The following is an 18,411-nucleotide window of genomic DNA, read 5'->3' as shown; positions in this document are numbered from 1 at the left end:
TATCTACTGATCATTCACAGGTGACCATATTCTCATTGTGCTTTGTTCGCAGTCAATGCTTTGGGATGCCTGAGGGTGTGGAAGGCGCTATAGAAATGCAATTTGTCTCTGAATTCTGAATGGAAGAAGCCAAATTGATAATAAAATAAAAAATGGAAACGAATCAAACTGAGCTTCAACCCCTTCAGTGGTGAGGGTCACAGGGTCAGAGGGCACAGGGTCAGAAGGCACAGGGTCACAGGGGCTCAACATGAGGTTAATGTATTTCTAGTTTCTGATTGGATTTGGAGATCCTCGCAATGTCGAAATGCTGTTTATAAAGTTTCAGTAAAATCCTCTCCTGAATCTGGAGCTGTTTGATCCAAACATTTATTTAATAAACTGGATTCTTTTCCTTTTGTCCTGTAATTCTGGCCCAGGCTGGAGCAGAACGGCCTCATTACACAGCAGGATCCCAATCCTGATCTGGGGCCCCTCAATGGCAAAGCTCATTGTTCCCAGGGGAATGACTCAAATCCTTTGCTGGATCTCAGGACACTTTTCCAGAGCTGGACTCTCTGACTCTTTGATTCAGCAATTTACAGACACAGGGAAATCAGACAGAGAAAAGAATCTCATTGTAGCCGTCACTGCAAGTTCCACAGTGATAGATATATTGACACAGACAAACAACTATTCACACACAAACTACATCACACCATGTGAGATTGCAAGAAAATAACTTCATCTTAATACAAAATAATCAATATTGACACAAACACTGATTGCTGCTCGCTATTAGACCCACATGGGACTGATACAGCCCCTCCCCTGCCCTGGGTAGGCCAGGATAGGAAGCGAATTCCAGAAGGATTGGGATCAGGATGGAGGCAGTTACACAAATCCCCAAGGAACAGGATTTCACGGGAATTCTCCCTGAATCCTGGATGTGGGGAACACAAAACTGTGTCTCTTATTCCCTCTGGCAATGATGCACTGGCAGAGAGACCCTGTCCCCACTCAGTATTCCCTCACAGAGAGAGGGAGATTGCGTAGAACTTGTGTGCAGGATAGACTGAGAGCTTCCCTGTTAGAATTTCCACCTTTCCAGTGATGCATTAAACCAAGGCCTCCTGTTCTTTCAGAGACATCACCTCACTATTTATAAGAAAAGCAGGGAGTTCTCCGCAGTGTCCTGGTTAATATTTACCCATTAAGCAACACCACAAACAGATTATCCAGTCATTAACAGATTATTATTTGTTGTCCTTCAATGGCTGGAATCGCTTTGGAACATCCTGAGCTAGTGAAAGGCGCTAGGGAAATACAAGTCCTTCCTTCGTTTCTTTGTCTCAAAGCTGAACTTAGGATGAGTGACTGGTGGTTGTAGAATGAATATTAACAGCTGCCTTGGATCCACACAGAGTTGGAGAGTGCAGTCCCCACTGACTGCTGATTCCATCCAGGATTTGAGATCCAGTTGGATTGGCTCTGTGGGCTCAGGTTTTGCATCCAGTTTGTCTTTCCCAGGGTCGGGTGTGTGAGGGAGGGAAGCGTGTTTCAACAGTGACACAGTAAACCCTGAATTCTCCTTTGCTCTCCGCACTTTCCCGTCAGCGTCCATGACACTGGAAGCTGGTCAGAGTGATATGTGGCCATTAGCGATGATTAGCAGAGCAGTCAGTGAGAGCAGCATCCGGTGTAAGGTGGGGTCTTGGGGGGATTGGGAGACACATCCTGCTGCTCCCTTCCTGCACTGCACTTTCTCACATAGGAGGCCAGTGTAGGGAGTGGGACAGAGACATCTCCCATTGTCCTCACACACTCCTCCATTCTCACACCGTGATAGCAAATTATCACACACACTCACTGCAAATAAATCAGAATAAAGAAATATTAGTTTGTGAAAAATCCCTCCACATTAAAGATTGTTTCAATGTCACCAATCCCAGCGTTTAACTTTTACAACATTATTTTATTAGAGAAACATCATAGAAACATTACTGTGCAGGAGGGGCCATTTAACCCATCGAGTCTGCACCGACAACAATCTAATCCAGGCCCTATCCCGGTAACTCCACATATTTACCCCACTAATCCCTCTGGCCTATGCATCCCAGGACACCAAGGGGCAATTTAGCATGGCAAACACACCTAGCTGACAAACCTTTGAATTGTCAGTGGAAACTGGAGCACCCGGAGGAAAACCACGCAGACAGGGGAGAATGTATAGACTCAGTGACCCAAGCCAGGAATCAAACCTGAGTCCCTGGCACTGTGAGGCAGCAGTGCTAACCATTGTGCCACATCATTCAGAAAGAAGTGAAAAAACTATTAGGGAAACGGAGAGAAATTATGAAGTTAAATGATGACGGAATCCAAACAGAGTGAGTAAAATATTCCAGAAACACGATGGTAAGAAATGGGAAATCAGGAATGATATCGGATTACTTGGGAATAAATTCAAGTAATTCAAAGGTTATGACAGCAAAATGGCAAAAATATTCAACAATTACTTTGAATATTTACCAGATATTAACATGTGAAGGGCCTGTTTCCCGGGCTGAGGTTGTTCTTTGAGATTAACATGTTGGATATGAAATTAACATGATGGTCACGGGATTAACATGTTGGACACGGCATTAACATGCTGGACATGCAATTAACATGGACATGGGATTAACATGGACACGGTATTAACATGATGGACACTGTATTAACATAATGGACACGGTATTAACATGGACATGGTATTAACATATTGGACATGAGATTAACATGCTGGACATGGAATTAAGAAATAGATTTTAAAAGGTATAAAGACATTTCAAATTGAAAGGGGAAAGATAATTAATGAAATGAATTAAACTTGAAGAGGATAAAACTCCTGATCCGGATGGGTTGCATCCGCACCTTTTTAATAAGTTTAGGAAGAAACATATTACATTGATTTTGGAAGAGACCAAATGTAATTCTTATATTTAAAGAAGGAGATAGAACAGATTTAGTGAACTATCAGAAATTAGCTTAATGTCGGTGGCAGGAAAGATGAGGGAATCTTTCCTCAGAAGTGTAAGATAATAACATCTGGCAAGTGGAAATATGGCAAAGAGTAAACAGCACAGATTTCAAAAAGGAAAGTTATATTTAACTAACCTTATTCAGATCTTTGGAGAAATAAAAGAAAGGGTAGATAATGATAATGTTGTTGATGTAATGTATTTGGATTTTTAAAACGCCTTCAATAAGGTACCTCACAGTGAACTCATGGCTAAGGTCAGAATGTGAAGAATTGGGGACCATGTGACTGACTGGACGGTAAACTGGCTAGAAGGGAAAGTCAGTAAAGTGACCAAAAACTCTAATTTTAAGGAACCAATGAAGGGGATAGGACAATGGGCCAAAATGGGTAATTAAATGCTGAAGGAGAGACAGTCGGTCAAACTGTGTCCAGTCATGGTCACTGCATTTTAGGGAGGATATGGAGAAGGTTCACTCACTAAAAGCCTTTGTGTTTTCTCCACAGTAGCTGGACTATCAGATATCCTGCTGACATGGTCACACAGAGCCCAGGGTTGGAGTAAGCCCAGGAGCTGATGTAGATTGTTTCCTTACCTTGACAGCCCTTGTGCCAGTAATATCCAGGTAGGCACCTAGAACATAGAACATAGAACATAGAACATTACAGCGCAGAACAGGCCCTTCGGCCCACGATGTTGCGCCGACCAGTTACAAAAACAATGACCCACTAGCCTATACCAATCCCTTTTCGTCCATAAACCTATCCAGAGATCTCTTAAACGCCCCCAAACTAGACGCATTTACAACTGCAGCAGGCAGGGCATTCCAATCCCTCACCACCCGCTGGGTAAAGAACCTACCCCTGACATCCGTCCTGTAGCTACCCCCCCTTAATTTAAAGCCATGCCCCCTCGTGCTAGCTTTCTCCATCCGAGGAAAAAGGCTATCACTATCCACCCTATCTAAACCTCTAATCATCTTATATGTTTCAATAAGATCCCCTCTTAGCCGCCTTCTTTCCAACGAAAACAACCCTAAATCCCTCAGTCTCTCCTCATAGGACCTCCCCACCATACCAGGCAACATCCTAGTAAACCTCCTCTGCACCCTCTCCAACGCCTCCACATCCTTCTTGTAATGCGGGGACCAGAACTGCACACAGTACTCCAAGTGCGGCCGCACTAGAGTAGTGTACAGTTGCAACATGACACTGCGACTCCTAAATTCAATCCCCCTACCAATAAACGCCAAGACACCGTACGCCTTCTTAACAACCTTATCTACTTGATTCCCAACTTTCAGGGATCTATGTACACACACACCTAGATCCCTCTGTTCATCCACACTATTCAAAGTCCTCCCGTTAGCCCTATACTCGACACATCTGTTGCTCCTACCAAAGTGAATTACCTCACACTTCTCCGCATTAAATTCCATCCGCCACCTCTCGGCCCAGCTCTGCAACCTATCTAAGTCTCCCTGCAGACTATGACACCCTTCCTCACAATCTACCACACCTCCAACTTTGGTGTCATCAGCAAATTTACTAATCCACCCAACTATACCCTCATCCAGATCATTAATAAAAATTACAAACAACAGTGGCCCCAAAACAGATCCCTGAGGCACACCACTCGTAACTGTACTCCATGATGAATATTTACCATCCACCACCACCCTCTGTCTCCTATCTGCTAGCCAATTCCTGATCCAACTTCCTAGATTACCCACAATCCCATACATCTGCATTTTCTGCAGAAGCCTACCATGGTGAACCTTATCGAACGCCTTACTAAAATCCATGTATACCACGTCAACTGCCTTGCCCCCATCCACCTCTTTGGTCACCTTCTCAAAAAACTCAATAAGGTTAGTAAGGCACGACCTACCCGCTACAAAACCATGCTGACTATTTCTAATCAATTCATTACACTCCAAATAACTATAAATCCTATCCCTAATAATTTTTTCTAAAACCTTGCCCACAACAGAAGTAAGACTCACCGGTCTATAATTCCCGGCAAAGTCTCTGTTCCCCTTCTTAAACAATGGGACAACATTCGCTATCCTCCAATCCTCCGGGACTACACCAGAGACCAATGACGACCTGAAGATCTGAGCCAGAGGCTCTGCAATCACCTCTCTAGCCTCCCAGAGAATCCTAGGGTAGATCCCATCCGGACCAGGGGACTTATCTATTTTCAGCCCCTCAAGAATTTCCAGCACATCCCCTTTATCAACCGTAATACTGTCTATTTTACACCCCTGCAACCCAATGTCCTCCTCAGCTATATTCATGTCCCCCTGCGTGAACACCGAAGAGAAATATTGGTTCAATACTTCTCCAATCTCCTCCGGTTCCACACACAACTTCCCCCTGCTGTCTGTAACTGGCCCTAATCTTGCCCTGACCAACCTTCTGTTCTTGACATACCTATAGAACGCCTTAGGATTCTCCTTAATCCTATCAGCCAAATTCTTCTCATGTCCTCTTTTAGCCCTTCTCAACTCACTCTTCAACTCCCTCCTAGCCAATCTAAAGCTTTCTAGTGCACTATCTGAGCCCTCCAATCTCATCCGAACATAAGCCTCCTTTTTCTTTTTAACCATCGACTCAACTCTTTTAGTGCACCACGGTTCCCTAGATCTACCAAATCCACCATGCCTGACAGGGACATACCTATCAAGGACTCGCAGTAGCTGCTCCTTGAAAAAACTCCACATTTCAGACGTTCCCAGTCCCTGTAATCCCCTAATCCAATCCATGCTTCCTAATTCACTCCTGATAGCCTCATAATCGCCCTTACCCCAGCTAAAATTGCTGACCCGAGGTTCATGCCTATCTCTTCCCATCACTAAGGTGAACGTAACCGAATTGTGGTCACTATCACCAAAATGCACACCAACTTCCAAGTCTAGCACCTGGTCTGGCTCATTTCCCAGCACCAAATCCAATATAGCCTCACCTCTAGTTGGCCTGTCTACATACTGAGACAAAAAACCTTCCTGCATGCTTTGTACAAACACTGACCCCTCTAGCGAGCTAGAACTATAGCAACTCCAATCAATATTCGTAAAGTTAAAGTCCCCCATAACAATTACCCTATTACTTTCACTCCTAACCAGGATTGTCTCCGCAATCCTTTCCTCAACCTCTCTAGAACTTTTAGGAGGTCTATAAAAGACTCCCAACAGGGTGACCTCTCCTCTCCTATTTCTAATCTCCGCCCATACTACCTCAACTGACAAGTCCTCATCAAACTTTCTCTCCGACACTGTGATACAGTCCTTGACTAGCAATGCTACCCCACCCCCCCTTCTACCTTCTTCTCTACTCCGACTAAAGCATTTGTACCCCGGAACCTGCAACATCCATTCCTGACCCTGCTCTATCCATGTCTCAGAAATGGCCACAACATCAAAGTCCCAGGTACTGATCCACGCTGCAAGTTCATCCACTTTATTGCGAATACTCCTCGCATTAAAGTACACGCATTTCAAACCCTGCTCCGCCCCACCCCCACTATGCCGTGCCTTGCATTCCCCAACTATGCCCCCCTCACTTTCACCCCCTTTCCTCACTATCCCTCCCCCCCTCCGAATCAGTTTAAACCTTCCTGCATCGCTTTTGCAAATTTACCCCCCAGGATATTGATTCCCCTCTGGTTCAGGTGTAGACCATCCCTCTTATAGAGGTCCCACCTTCCCCAGAATGAGCCCCAATTGCTCAAGTACCTGAACCCCTCCCTCCTGCACCATCCCCTCAGCCACGAGTTCAAACTTTCCCTCTCCCTATTCCTCTCTAAACTATCCCGTGGCACAGGCAAGAGTCCAGATATAACTACTCTTTCTGACTTCGCCTTTAGTTTCCACCCCAACTCCATAAATCTTTGCTTAATATCCCCTTCCCTTAATCTCCCTATGTCATGTGTCCCCACATGAACTATAACTTGGGGTTGATCTCCCTCTCCCCTAAGAGTCCTGAATACTCTGTCCGATACATCCTGGACCCCAGCCCCTGGTAGGCAACACACCAGCCCAGAGTCCCTACCCTTACCTCCAACTCTCCTATCCGTCCCCATAACTGTGGAGTCCCCAATCACGAGGCCCAATCTCTTACCCCTAACCACCTGAGGCTTGCCAATAGGCTCACCCCCAGAGACCTGCTCCCTTTGGCTATCCCCAGTTGACTTCTCCTCAACTGTAGCCTCCAGGACCGAAAACCTATTTTGGAGGGGAACAGCCCCAGGGGATTGTCCCCCCAACTGCTTTTTGCCCCTCTTCCTGGCAGTGACCCAAGACTTATTCCTAGGAGTGACTATCTCCTTATAACTCCTTTCTATGTCCTGCTCCACTTCCCGAATTATACGGAGCTCCTCTAATTCCCCTTCCAACTCCTTTACACGCTCCTCCAGAAACTGCAATCTAACACACTTCCCACAAGTAAAATCACCTGAAACACTGTGGGAGTCCCTCACTACATACATCCCACAGGAGATGCAGCTTACAGCCTGAACTGCCATCCCTGAATCAATTACCAGCAGAAAAGTAAAAATATAAAAAAAAACTTCCCTCACACTTATAATTAGGTTAGAGGAGGTGGAAGGGTGGGATTCTCTACCAGTGTAGAGAATCGGGAATCCTCTCTGCACTAATTTATAGTGTTAGGGGCACGAGAAAAAAAAAACTACAACTACCGGTAAGCGTCCTAGTGACGACTTCCGGTTTCTAACTAATTTAAAAAAAACCGCCGAAACTCGCGACTTAGCACTAAAAATAAAAAGTTAAACGGAATAAACAGAAAAATATACCTTGTTTTTGCCTCCTCGCACGCCCAAAAATCGCTGCCTCTCGACTCTGCTCCACAGGAACAATGAGGCCCTGTTGCCCCAGCCTTGCAGTCACAATATCCCGTGTCGTTACAGCGATGGTGGAGTGAGCCATCAGGATTACACTTACAGTCTGTAGAAACAAGACAACACACACACACACACTGCACACAGAGATTACAAATAAAACACGAGTTCAGCAATAGAAATGACTGTGACACAGCCACGGGACGGTCAAACTCTGAGAGTAGAACATAGAACATAGAACATTACAGCGCGGAACAGGCCCTTCGGCCCACAATGTTGCGCCGACCAGTCTTATTTTTAAAAAAAAACATTGACCCACTAATCTAAACCAATCCCTTTTCGTCCATAAACCTATCCACCAATCTCTTAAACGCCCCCAAACTAGGCGCATTTACAACTGCAGCAGGCAGGGCATTCCAGTCCCTCACCACCCTCTGGGTAAAGAACCTGCCCCTGACATCCGTCCTATAACTACCCCCCCTTAATTTAAAGCCATGCCCCCTCGTGCTAGATTTCTCCATCCGAGGAAACAGGCTATCACCATCCACCCTATCTAAACCTCTAATCATCTTATATGTTTCTATAAGATCCCCTCTTAGCCGCCTTCTTTCCAGTGAAAACAACCCCAAATCCCTCAGTCTCTCCTCATAGGACCTCCCCTGCATACCAGGCAACATCCTGGTAAACCTCCTCTGCACCCTCTCCAAAGCCTCCACATCCTTCCTGTAATGTGGGGACCAGAACTGCACACAGTACTCCAAGTGCGGCCGCACCAGAGTTGTGTACAGTTGCAACATGACGCTGCGACTCCTAAATTCAATCCCCCTACCAATAAACGCCAAGACACCGTACGCCTTCTTAACAACCTTATCTACTTGATTCCCAACTTTCAGGGATCTATGTACACATACACCTAGATCCCTCTGCTCCTCCACTCTATTCAAAGTCCTCCCGTTAGCCCTGTACTCAACACATCTGTTATTCCTACCGAAATGGATTACCTCACACTTCTCCGCATTAAACTCCATCCGCCACCTCGCGGCCCAGCTCTGCAACCTGTCCAAGTCACCCTGCAAACTTCGACACCCTTCCTCACAATCTACCACACCTCCGACTTTGGTGTCATCAGCAAACTTACTAATCCACCCAACTATACCCTCATCCAGATCATTAATAAAGATTACAAACAGCAGTGGCCCCAAAACAGATCCCTGAGGCACACCACTCGTAACCGAACTCCATGATGAATAATTACCATCAACCACCACCCTCTGTCTCCTATCTGCTAGCCAATTCCTGATCCAAGTACCTAAATTACCACCAATCCCATACATCTGCATTTTCTGCAGAAGCATACCATGGTGAACCTTATCAAACGCCTTACTAAAATCCATATATACCACATCTACTGCCTTACCCCTATCCACCTCTTTGGTCACCTTCTCAAAGAACTCAATAAGGTTAGTAAGGCACGACCTTCCCGCTACAAAACCATGCTGACTATCTCTAATCAATTTATTACTCTCCAAATAACTATAAATCCTATCCCTAATAATTCTTTCTAAAACCTTGCCCACTACAGAAGTAAGACTCACTGGTCTATAATTCCCAGGGAAGTCTCTGCTCCCCTTCTTAAACAATGGGACAACATTCGCTGTCCTCCAATCTTCCGGTACTATACCAGAGACCAACGACGACCTGAAGATCAGAGCCAGTGGCTCTGCAATCACCTCTCTTGCCTCCCATAGAATCCTAGGGTAAATCCCGTCTGGACCAGGGGACTTATCTATTTTCAACCCATCTAGAATATCCAACACATCCTCTGTATCAACTACAATACTTTCTATTTTACACCTCTTCACCCCAGTGACCTCCTCAGCTACATTCATATCGTCCTGCGTGAACACTGAAGAGAAATAATGGTTCAATGCCTCTCCAATCTCTTCCGGCTCCACACACAACTTCCCCCTACTGTCTGTAACTGGCCCTAATCTTGCCCTAACCAACCTTCTGTTCTTGACATACCTATAGAACGCCTTAGGATTCTCCTTAATCCTATCAGCCAAAGTCATCTCATGCCCTCTTCTAGCCCTTCTTAACTCCCTCTTCAACTCCCTCCTAGCCAATCTAAAGCTTTCTACTGCACTACCCGAGCCCTCAAGCCTCATCCGAACATAAGCCTCCTTCTTCTTCCTAACCAACAAATCAACTTTTATTGTGCACCACGGTTCCCTAGCCCTACCAGTTCCTCCTTGCCTGACAGGGACATACCTATCACAGACCCACAGTAGCTGCTCCTTGAAAAAACTCCACATTTCAGACGTTCCTAGTCCCTGTAATCTCCTAGTCCAATCAATGCTTCCTAATTCTCTCCTAATGGCCTCATAATTACCCTTCCCCCAGCTAAAACTACTGACCCGAGGTTCATGCCTATCCCTTTCCATCACTAAGGTGAACGTAACCGAATTGTGGTCACTATCACCAAAAAGCACACCAACTTCCAAGTCTAGCACCTGGTCTGGCTCATTTCCCAGCACCAAGTCCAATATAGCCTCACCTCTAGTTGGCCTATCTACATATTGAGTCAAAAAACCTTCCTGCACACTTTGAACAAAAACTGACCCCTCTAACGAGCTAGAGCTATAGCAATTCCAATCAATGTTAGTAAAGTTAAAATCCCCCATAACAATTACCCTATTACTTTCACTCCTAACCAGGATCGTCTCTGCAATCCTTTCCTCAACCTCTCTAGAACTTTTTGGAGGTCTATAAAAGACTCCCAACAGGGTGACCTCTCCTCTCCTATTTCTAATTTCTGCCCATACTACCTCAACAGACAAGTCCTCATTAAACTTCCTCTCTGACACTGTGATATAGTCCTTGACCAATAACGCTACTCCACCCACCCTTCTACCTCCTTCTCTACTCCGACTAAAGCATTTGTACCCCGGAACCTGCAACATCCATTCCTGACCCTGCTCTATCCACGTCTCTGAAATGGCCACAACATCAAAGTCCCAGGTACTGATCCACACTGCAAGTTCATCCACTTTATTGCGAATACTCCTCGCGTTAAAGTATATACATTTCAAACCTCGCTCCGCCCCACCCCCACAATGCCGTGCAATGCCGTCCCCTTCTATGCCCCCCTCACTTTCACCCCCTCTACTCAGGATCCCAAGTCTTCAACATGACGTGGAGATGCTGGCGTTGGATTGGAGTGGGGCACAGTCAGGAGTCTCACAACACCAGGTTAAAGTCTAACAGGTTTATTTGGAATCACGAGCTTTCGGAGCGCTGCTCCTTCATCACATGAAAATGTGGACCTCACTCTGCTGAAGATATTTTCTTTGTTTCTCCTGTTTGAAAGCAGATGGATGAAGGAAGGAGGTGAGAGTGGAGATTACATCCAGAACTGACCTAAGCAAACGTTGTGGTGGTCCAGCTGTGCTGAAGGGTTTCGATGGTAGCCCAGTCGGCATAGCTGGCAGTGTCGGCCTCTAGTGTTGTGTTTACAGTTCACACAAACGGCGGTGCTGAGCAGATCGAGGTAACTGCACTGGTTCGAGTGGCCAAAACAGGAAGGAGATCCACCAGATTCAAACTCAAAAATCTCATCAGATATGAACTTGCTGCAGCCTTGGAGAGGTTCCAGCAGCTCAGGGTCAGATGGAGTAGGGCCCATTAAGGCCAAGGGGGCAATCCGTGCGTGAAGCCGGAGGACATTGGGTAGGGGGTGAAATGAGAAATTCCTGTCTGTCTTCACTCAGGGGAAGGAGGATATAGGTATAGAATTCAGGGAGAAGGACTGTGAGGTTCTGGAACAATTTGACATAGGGAGTGAGAAGATAATGGAAGTTTAGGCAGATTAAAAATGGACTGTGGATGAGTTGAGTCTCAGACTGCTGTGGGAGGCAAAGGAGAAAATTACAGGGACTCTGATCCAAAGTTTTAATTCCTCTGTGGCCGCAGGGAAGGATTGGAGGATGGAGGATGATTCTGCTTTTGAAGAAGGTGGGAGAGATAATCCAGGGAATCTCACATCAGTGGCAGGGAAACGATTGGAGAAATTTCTGAAGGAGAGAATCTATCTCCATTTGGAAAGGTGAGGTTTGATCAGGAATAGTCAGCATGGCTTTCTCAGAGAGAGGAAATGATGGAGGTCATTGTTTGAATGTTTTGAAGAGGTGATCAGGTGTGTAGATGAGGGAGAATGCACTAGATGCAGTTTATATGGATTTCCGTGAAGTTTTTGACAATGTTCCACATGGGAACTTATAAAGAAGGTTGAAGCACATGGGATCCAGCGTAAGTTGGCAGGTTGGATCCAAACTGGCTTACTGGTAGGAGACCAGTAGGGGGTGGACAGTAAGAGGTGGTTGGTAGAAGGCTGTTTGTGTGACTTGGGGCCGGTGTCTGGTGGCGTACCACAGGGATCAATACTAAATCACTTATTGTTTGTGATGTATATAAATGATATAGGTGAGAATGTTGTAGGTGGGGAAGTGAGGACAGGGGGATGATAAGTACGTTTGCAGATGACACAAGAGTTGGTGAGGTAATTAATAGTGAGGAAGAAGGTATTAGATTGCAGGAAGATATAGATGGGTTGGTCAATAGGGTAGATCAGTGGCAGTTGGAATTTAACCCAGAAAAGTGCAAGGTGCGTGTGAGGATATTCCCATTCCGTGTGGTTAGTGTGTGAGGATATTCCCATTCCGTGTGTTTAGTGTGTGAGGATATTCCCATTCCGTGTGATTAGTGTGTGAGGATATTCCCATTCCGTGTGATTAGTGTGTGAGGATATTCCCATTCCGTGTGGTTAGTGTGTGAGGATATTCCCATTCCGTGTGATTAGTGTGTGAGGATATTCCCATTCCGTGTGATTAGTGTGTGAGGATATTCCCATTCCGTGTGATTAGTGTGTGAGGATATTCCCACTCCGTGTGATTAGTGTGTGAGGATATTCCCATTCCGTGTGATTAGTGTGTGAGGATATTCCCATTCCGTGTGATTAGTGTGTGAGGATATTCCCATTCCGTGTGATTAGTGTGTGAGGATATTCCCATTCTGTGTGATTAGTGTGTGAGGATATTCCCATTCCGTGTGATTAGTGTGTGAGGATGTTCCCACTCCGTGTGATTAGTGTGTGAGGATATTCCCATTCCGTGTGGTTAGTGTGTGAGGATATTCCCATTCTGTGTGATTAGTGTGTGAGGATGTTCCCACTCTATGTGATTAGTGTGTGAGGATGTTCCCACTCTATGTGATGAGTGTGTGTGTTCACTGGGTTAATAGATAAGGGTGTCTGTATTCACATCGACCCCTCGTCAATGTCTCTTCCTGTCATTATCTGTTTTCTGATCTTGGACAATCCACAAAATTGACTATAAATGTCTCTCACAACCTTCACATCCTGACCTGCTTCAGATATTTATTACAGAGAAGTTGATTCACCTCCCACCCTCCCCAGCTGTTACCCAGATGTTCATTTAGCTATTAACATTCTATTCACAGCCCTATCTCCAGCTCATTGCTGCCTCTCTATCTGTGTGTGTGGGTACAGAGAGAAATTTCATCACATTTAACACACACATCGATTCTAATCTCATTCTCTACATAACGCCAGCAAATGCACCTTACTCACTGACTCCAACATTACACAGATAAAAGAGTTCAAATGATTGAGAAGTTTAGATGGAGTAAATCAGGAGAAAGTGTTTGCAGTGACAGGAGGGTGGGTAACCAGAGGGACACAGATTGAAGAGAATCAGGAAAAGAACCAGAGGGGGAGATGAGGGGAATTTATTTGACACAGTGAGTTGTTGTGATCTGGAATGTGCTGCCTGAAAGAGCGGTGGAAGCAGATTCAATAATAACTTTCAAAAGGAAATTGGGGAAAAAGGGCATGATTTTCCAAAAAAACCGATGTGTCCAATGGGCAGGAAACCGGGAGATTTTCCTGCCCGTTTTTTTGAGCGAGTTTAGTGAAATGAATTTACAGCACTCTGTGGAGCATGGAGGCCACCAGGGAATTTACGCCGGTGTGGGAAGGAGGGATGGATGGAGCGTCTGATCCCATCTGAGAGACTGGCAACAGACTGCTGAGGGAGCCAGTGCGCGTGTACTGACCTCCCAGTATACTGGGAGATAATTGACATGAGCCTCCCCCACACTCCCTGGAAATCACTGTCTCCCTGATCGCTAGTCCTGAACCTTGCCCCAGTTGCCCATCTGCCGGCCCTGAACTACCCCTCTGGTCACCGGCTCGATCCCTGCTCCACCACCCACCTCCCTGATCCCAAACAACTCAGATGCTGGTCGTGATTCCTGAATTTGGCAACGCGCTGACATTTTCCAGCTCGCTATGCTACTCCAGCAATGCAGGGGGCTGGGAAAATCGAAGCCCAGTTATCCTGCCACAGGAGGAGGTTCTTCAGCCCATTGTGTCCATGCTAGCTCGCTGTAGAACAATCCATCTGGATTCCATTCTCCGCTCTATCCCTGCAATCTGCTGGTTAATTCCTATCAATTTCCAATGGAGTTTCCTTTTGGAATCATTGACTGTCTCCACTTCCATCTCCAAATAATTCAATCTTTGCAGAGCCATGGGGACTGAGCAGGAGCCAGCAGGAGCTGGGACTAATTGGAAAGCTCTTTCAAAGAGCTGGCCCAGATACTATGGGCTGAATGGCTGTCAGATTTGATGATTCAGGGAGAGTACAAGTTCTCACTGACACTCTGTTTGTAACACAATCAGGAAGTTTCATTGGGGTGTACTTTGGAAACAAAGCGTTGGAGTTTCAATGAGAATGGAATATGAAATGCATCTTGTGTTGATTTTAGGCTGTGCCAGACAAACACTCGTTACTCACAGACATTGGCTGTCCCTTTGGGGATTGGGAGGTACGAGCCTGCTCTCCATGGTCGCCCTTGAAAACCTTTCTTGCATCTCTCACAGTCCAGCCCTGTTGTGTTGTGCTCACATGCACAAGTCAGCTTCCCATTCTCCAAGATACAGTTGTTAGCGTGAAGATTACACCTACACCTGGGAACAGACAACAGCAAACTCATTTGAAAAACACCGAGGAACTCTGTCAGACTCCAAAGCATAGAACTTGAGAAATGTTACTACGCAGGAAACAGCCATTCAGTCCACGATGTCTGCACTAACCACGAAAGAGAAAAAAGAATTCTGATAGACAGGGGAATTAAGGGTTATGGGGAGAAAGCGGGAAAGTGGAACTGATCCACTTCAGATCAGCCATGATCTTATTGAATGGCGGGGCAGGCTCGAAGGGCTAGATGGCCTACTCCTGCTCCTATTTCTTATGTTCTAAGAAAGGCGTTCTATAGGCGTCCTAAGGCGTTCTATAGGTATGTTAAGAACAGAAGGTTGGTTAGGGCAAGATTAGGGCCAGTTATAGACAGCAGAGGGAAGTTATGTGTGGAACCGGAAGAGATTGGAGAAGCATTGAACCAATATTTCTCTTCGGTGTTCACGCAGGGGGACAAGAATATAGCTGAGGAGGACACTGGGTTGCAAGGGAGTAGAATAGACAGTATTACAGTTGATAAGGAGGATGTGCTGGATATTCTTGAGGGATTGAAAATAGATAAGTCCCCTGGTCCGGATGGGATCTACCCTACGATCCTCTGGGAGGCAAGAGAAGTGATTGCAGAGCCTCTGGCTCTGATCTTCAGGTCGTCGTTGGCCTCTGGTATAGTACCGGAAGATTGGAGGTTAGCGAATGTTGTCCCATTGTTTAAGAAGGGGAACAGAGACTTCCCCGGGAATTATAGATCGGTGAGTCTCACTTCTGTTGTGGGCAAGGTTTTAGAAAAAATTATTAGGGATAGGATTTATAGTTATTTGGAGAGTAATGAATTGATTGGAGATAGTCAGCATGGTTTTGTAGCGGGTAGGTCGTGCCTTACTAACCTTATTGAGTTTTTTGAGAAAGTGACCAAAGAGGTGGATGGGGGTAAGGCAGTTGACATGGTATATATGGATTTTAGTAAGGCGTTTGATAAGGTTCACCATGGTAGGCTTCTGCAGAAAATGCAGATGTATGGGATTGAGGGTAATCTAGGAAATTGGATCAGGAATTGGCTAGCAGATAGGAGACAGAGGGTGGTGGTTGATGGTAAATATTCGTCATGGAGTTCGGTTACGAGTGGTGTGCCTCAGGGATCTGTTTTGGGGCCACTGCTGTTTGTAATTTTTATTAATGATCTGGATGAGGGTATAGTTGGGTGGATTAGTAAATTTGCTGATGACACCAAAGTCGGAGGTGTGGTAGATTGTGAGGAAGGGTGTCATAGTTTGCAGGAAGACTTGGACAGGTTGCAGAGCTGGGCCGAGAGGTGGCGGATGGAGTTTAATGCGGAGAAGTGTGAGGTAATTCACTTTGGTAGGAATAACAGATGTGTAGAGTATAGGGCTAACGGGAAGACTTTGAATAGTGTGGATGAACAGAGGGATCTCGGTGTATGTGTACATAGATCCCTGAAAGTTGGGAATCAAGTAGATAAGGTTGTTAAGAAGGCATACGGTGTCTTGGCGTTTATTGGTAGGGGGATTGAATTTAGGAGCCGCAGCGTCATGTTGCAACTGTACACAACTCTGGTGCGGCCGCACTTGGAGTACTGTGTGCAGCTCTGGTCCCCACATTACAGGAAGGATGTGGAGGCTTTGGAGAGGGTGCAGAGGAGGTTTACCAGGATGTAGACTGGTATGGAGGGGAGGTCCTATGAGGAGAGACTGAGGGATTTGGGGTTGTTTTCGTTAGAAAGAAGGCGGCTTAGAGGGGATCTTATTGAAACATATAAGATGATTAGAGGTTTAGATAGGGTGGACAGTGATAGCCTTTTTCCTCGGATGGAGAAAGCTAGCACGAGGGGGCATGGCTTTAAATTAAGGGGGGGTAGTTATAGGACGGATGTCAGGGGTAGGTTCTTTACCCAGAGGGTGGTGAGGGATTGGAATGCCCTGCCTGCTGCAGTTGTGGATGCGCCTAGTTTGGGGGCGTTTAAGAGATCCGTGGATAGGTTTATGGACGAAAAGGGATTGGTTTAGGTTAGAGGGTCATTGTTTTTTAACTGGTCGGAGCAACATCGTGGGCCGAAGGGCCTGTTCTGCACTGTAATGTTCTATGTTCTATGTTCTAAGAAGCTAGCTCCTCATTTCCAGCACCCAGCTGTAGCTTTGCAGGTAGCAACACTTTAGAAACAGATCCAGGAACCTTTAAAATGAGTTGTATGTTTCAGCCTCAACCACAAACTTAGTGAATTCCAGATGGAAACCACCCTCTGGGTGAAAAACGTCTTTCTCTATGTCGTCTCTAATCCTTCCACCAATCACCTTCAATTTATGGCCCCTGGTCATTTGCCATGTCCACCAGAACTCTCACCAAAGCACCATAGAAAGCATTCTTTCTGGTTGTATCACAGCTTGGTCTGGGCTCCTGCTCTGCCCAAGACTGCAAGGAACTACCAAAGGTTGTGAATGTAGCCCAATCCATCACACAAACCAGTCTCCCATCCATTGACTCTGTCTACACTTCCTGTTGCATTGGCAAAGCAGCCAGCATAATTAAGGACTCCACATAACCAGGACATTCTCCCTTCTACCTTCTTCTGTCGGCTAAAAGATACAAAAGTCTGAGGTCACGTATCAACCGACTCAAGAACAGCTTCTTCCCTGCTGCCATCACGCTTTTGAATGAACCTTCCTTGCACTAAGTTGATCTTTCTCTACACCCTCGCAATGACTGTAACACTGCATTCTGCACTCTCTCCTTTCCTTCTCTATGAACAGTATGCTTTGTCTGTATAGCGTGCAAGAAACAATATTTTTCACTGTATGTTAATACATGATAATAATAAATCAAATTAAATCAAAAATTGACCCCTCAGCTAGAGGACACAAGTCTTTCCTGTCCACCTGGTCTGGACCTCCCAGAATTTTGTACGTCTCAGTTAGTTCACACCTTCACCTCCTCTCCTCCTTGTGCAGGAATCTCAAGGAGTTGGTTTGCAGATGCAGCAGGTAATTAAGAAGGCAAATGGAATTTTGTCCTTCATTGCTAGAGGGATGGAGTTTAAAAACAGTGAGGTTATGTTACAGCTGTATAAGATGCTGGTGAGGCCACACCTGGAGTTACTGTGTACAGTTTTGGTCTCCTTACTTGAGAAAGGATATACTGGCACTGGAGGGGGTGCAGAGGAGATTCACTAGGTTGATTCTGGAGTTGAGAGGGTTGGATTATGAGGAGAGACTGAGTAGACTGGGGCTATACTCATTGGAATTCAGAAGAATGAGGGGAGATCTTATAGAAACATAGAAGATTATGAAGGGAATCGATAAGATAGAAGCAGGGAAGTTGTTTCCACTGGCGGGTGAAACTGGAACTAGGGGGCATAGCCTCAAAATAAGGGGGAGCAGATTTAGGACTGAGTTGAGGAGGAACTTCTTCACACAAAGGGTTGTGAATCTGTGGAATTCCCTGCCCAGTGAAGCAGCTGAGGCTCCCTCATTGAATGTTTTTAAGGC

At 45.7% G+C, this 18,411-nt stretch overlaps 1 protein-coding gene across 1 annotated transcript in view; it reads right to left on the bottom strand.

Moving 5' to 3' along the window:
* Positions 1-459: 459 nt before the first annotated feature.
* Positions 460-18,411, bottom strand: part of LOC145348243 (netrin-G1-like) — a 56,645-nt gene continuing 38,693 nt past the window's right edge. The window contains 6 exon segments of the mRNA XM_080196444.1: positions 460-1,848; positions 3,595-3,632; positions 7,881-7,962; positions 11,277-11,469; positions 13,481-13,494; positions 14,732-14,904. Coding sequence (XP_080052570.1) covers positions 1,619-1,848; positions 3,595-3,632; positions 7,881-7,962; positions 11,277-11,469; positions 13,481-13,494; positions 14,732-14,904 — 730 coding nt within the window. The 3' untranslated portion in view covers positions 460-1,618.

This window comes from Carcharhinus amblyrhynchos, chromosome 9 (genome assembly GCF_965287045.1).
Source record: "Carcharhinus amblyrhynchos chromosome 9, sCarAmb.v2.hapA, whole genome shotgun sequence".
NCBI lineage: Eukaryota > Metazoa > Chordata > Chondrichthyes > Carcharhiniformes > Carcharhinidae > Carcharhinus > Carcharhinus amblyrhynchos.
Note: the sequence above shows the minus strand (reverse complement) of the source record. Positions and strands in the feature narration are given on the sequence as shown.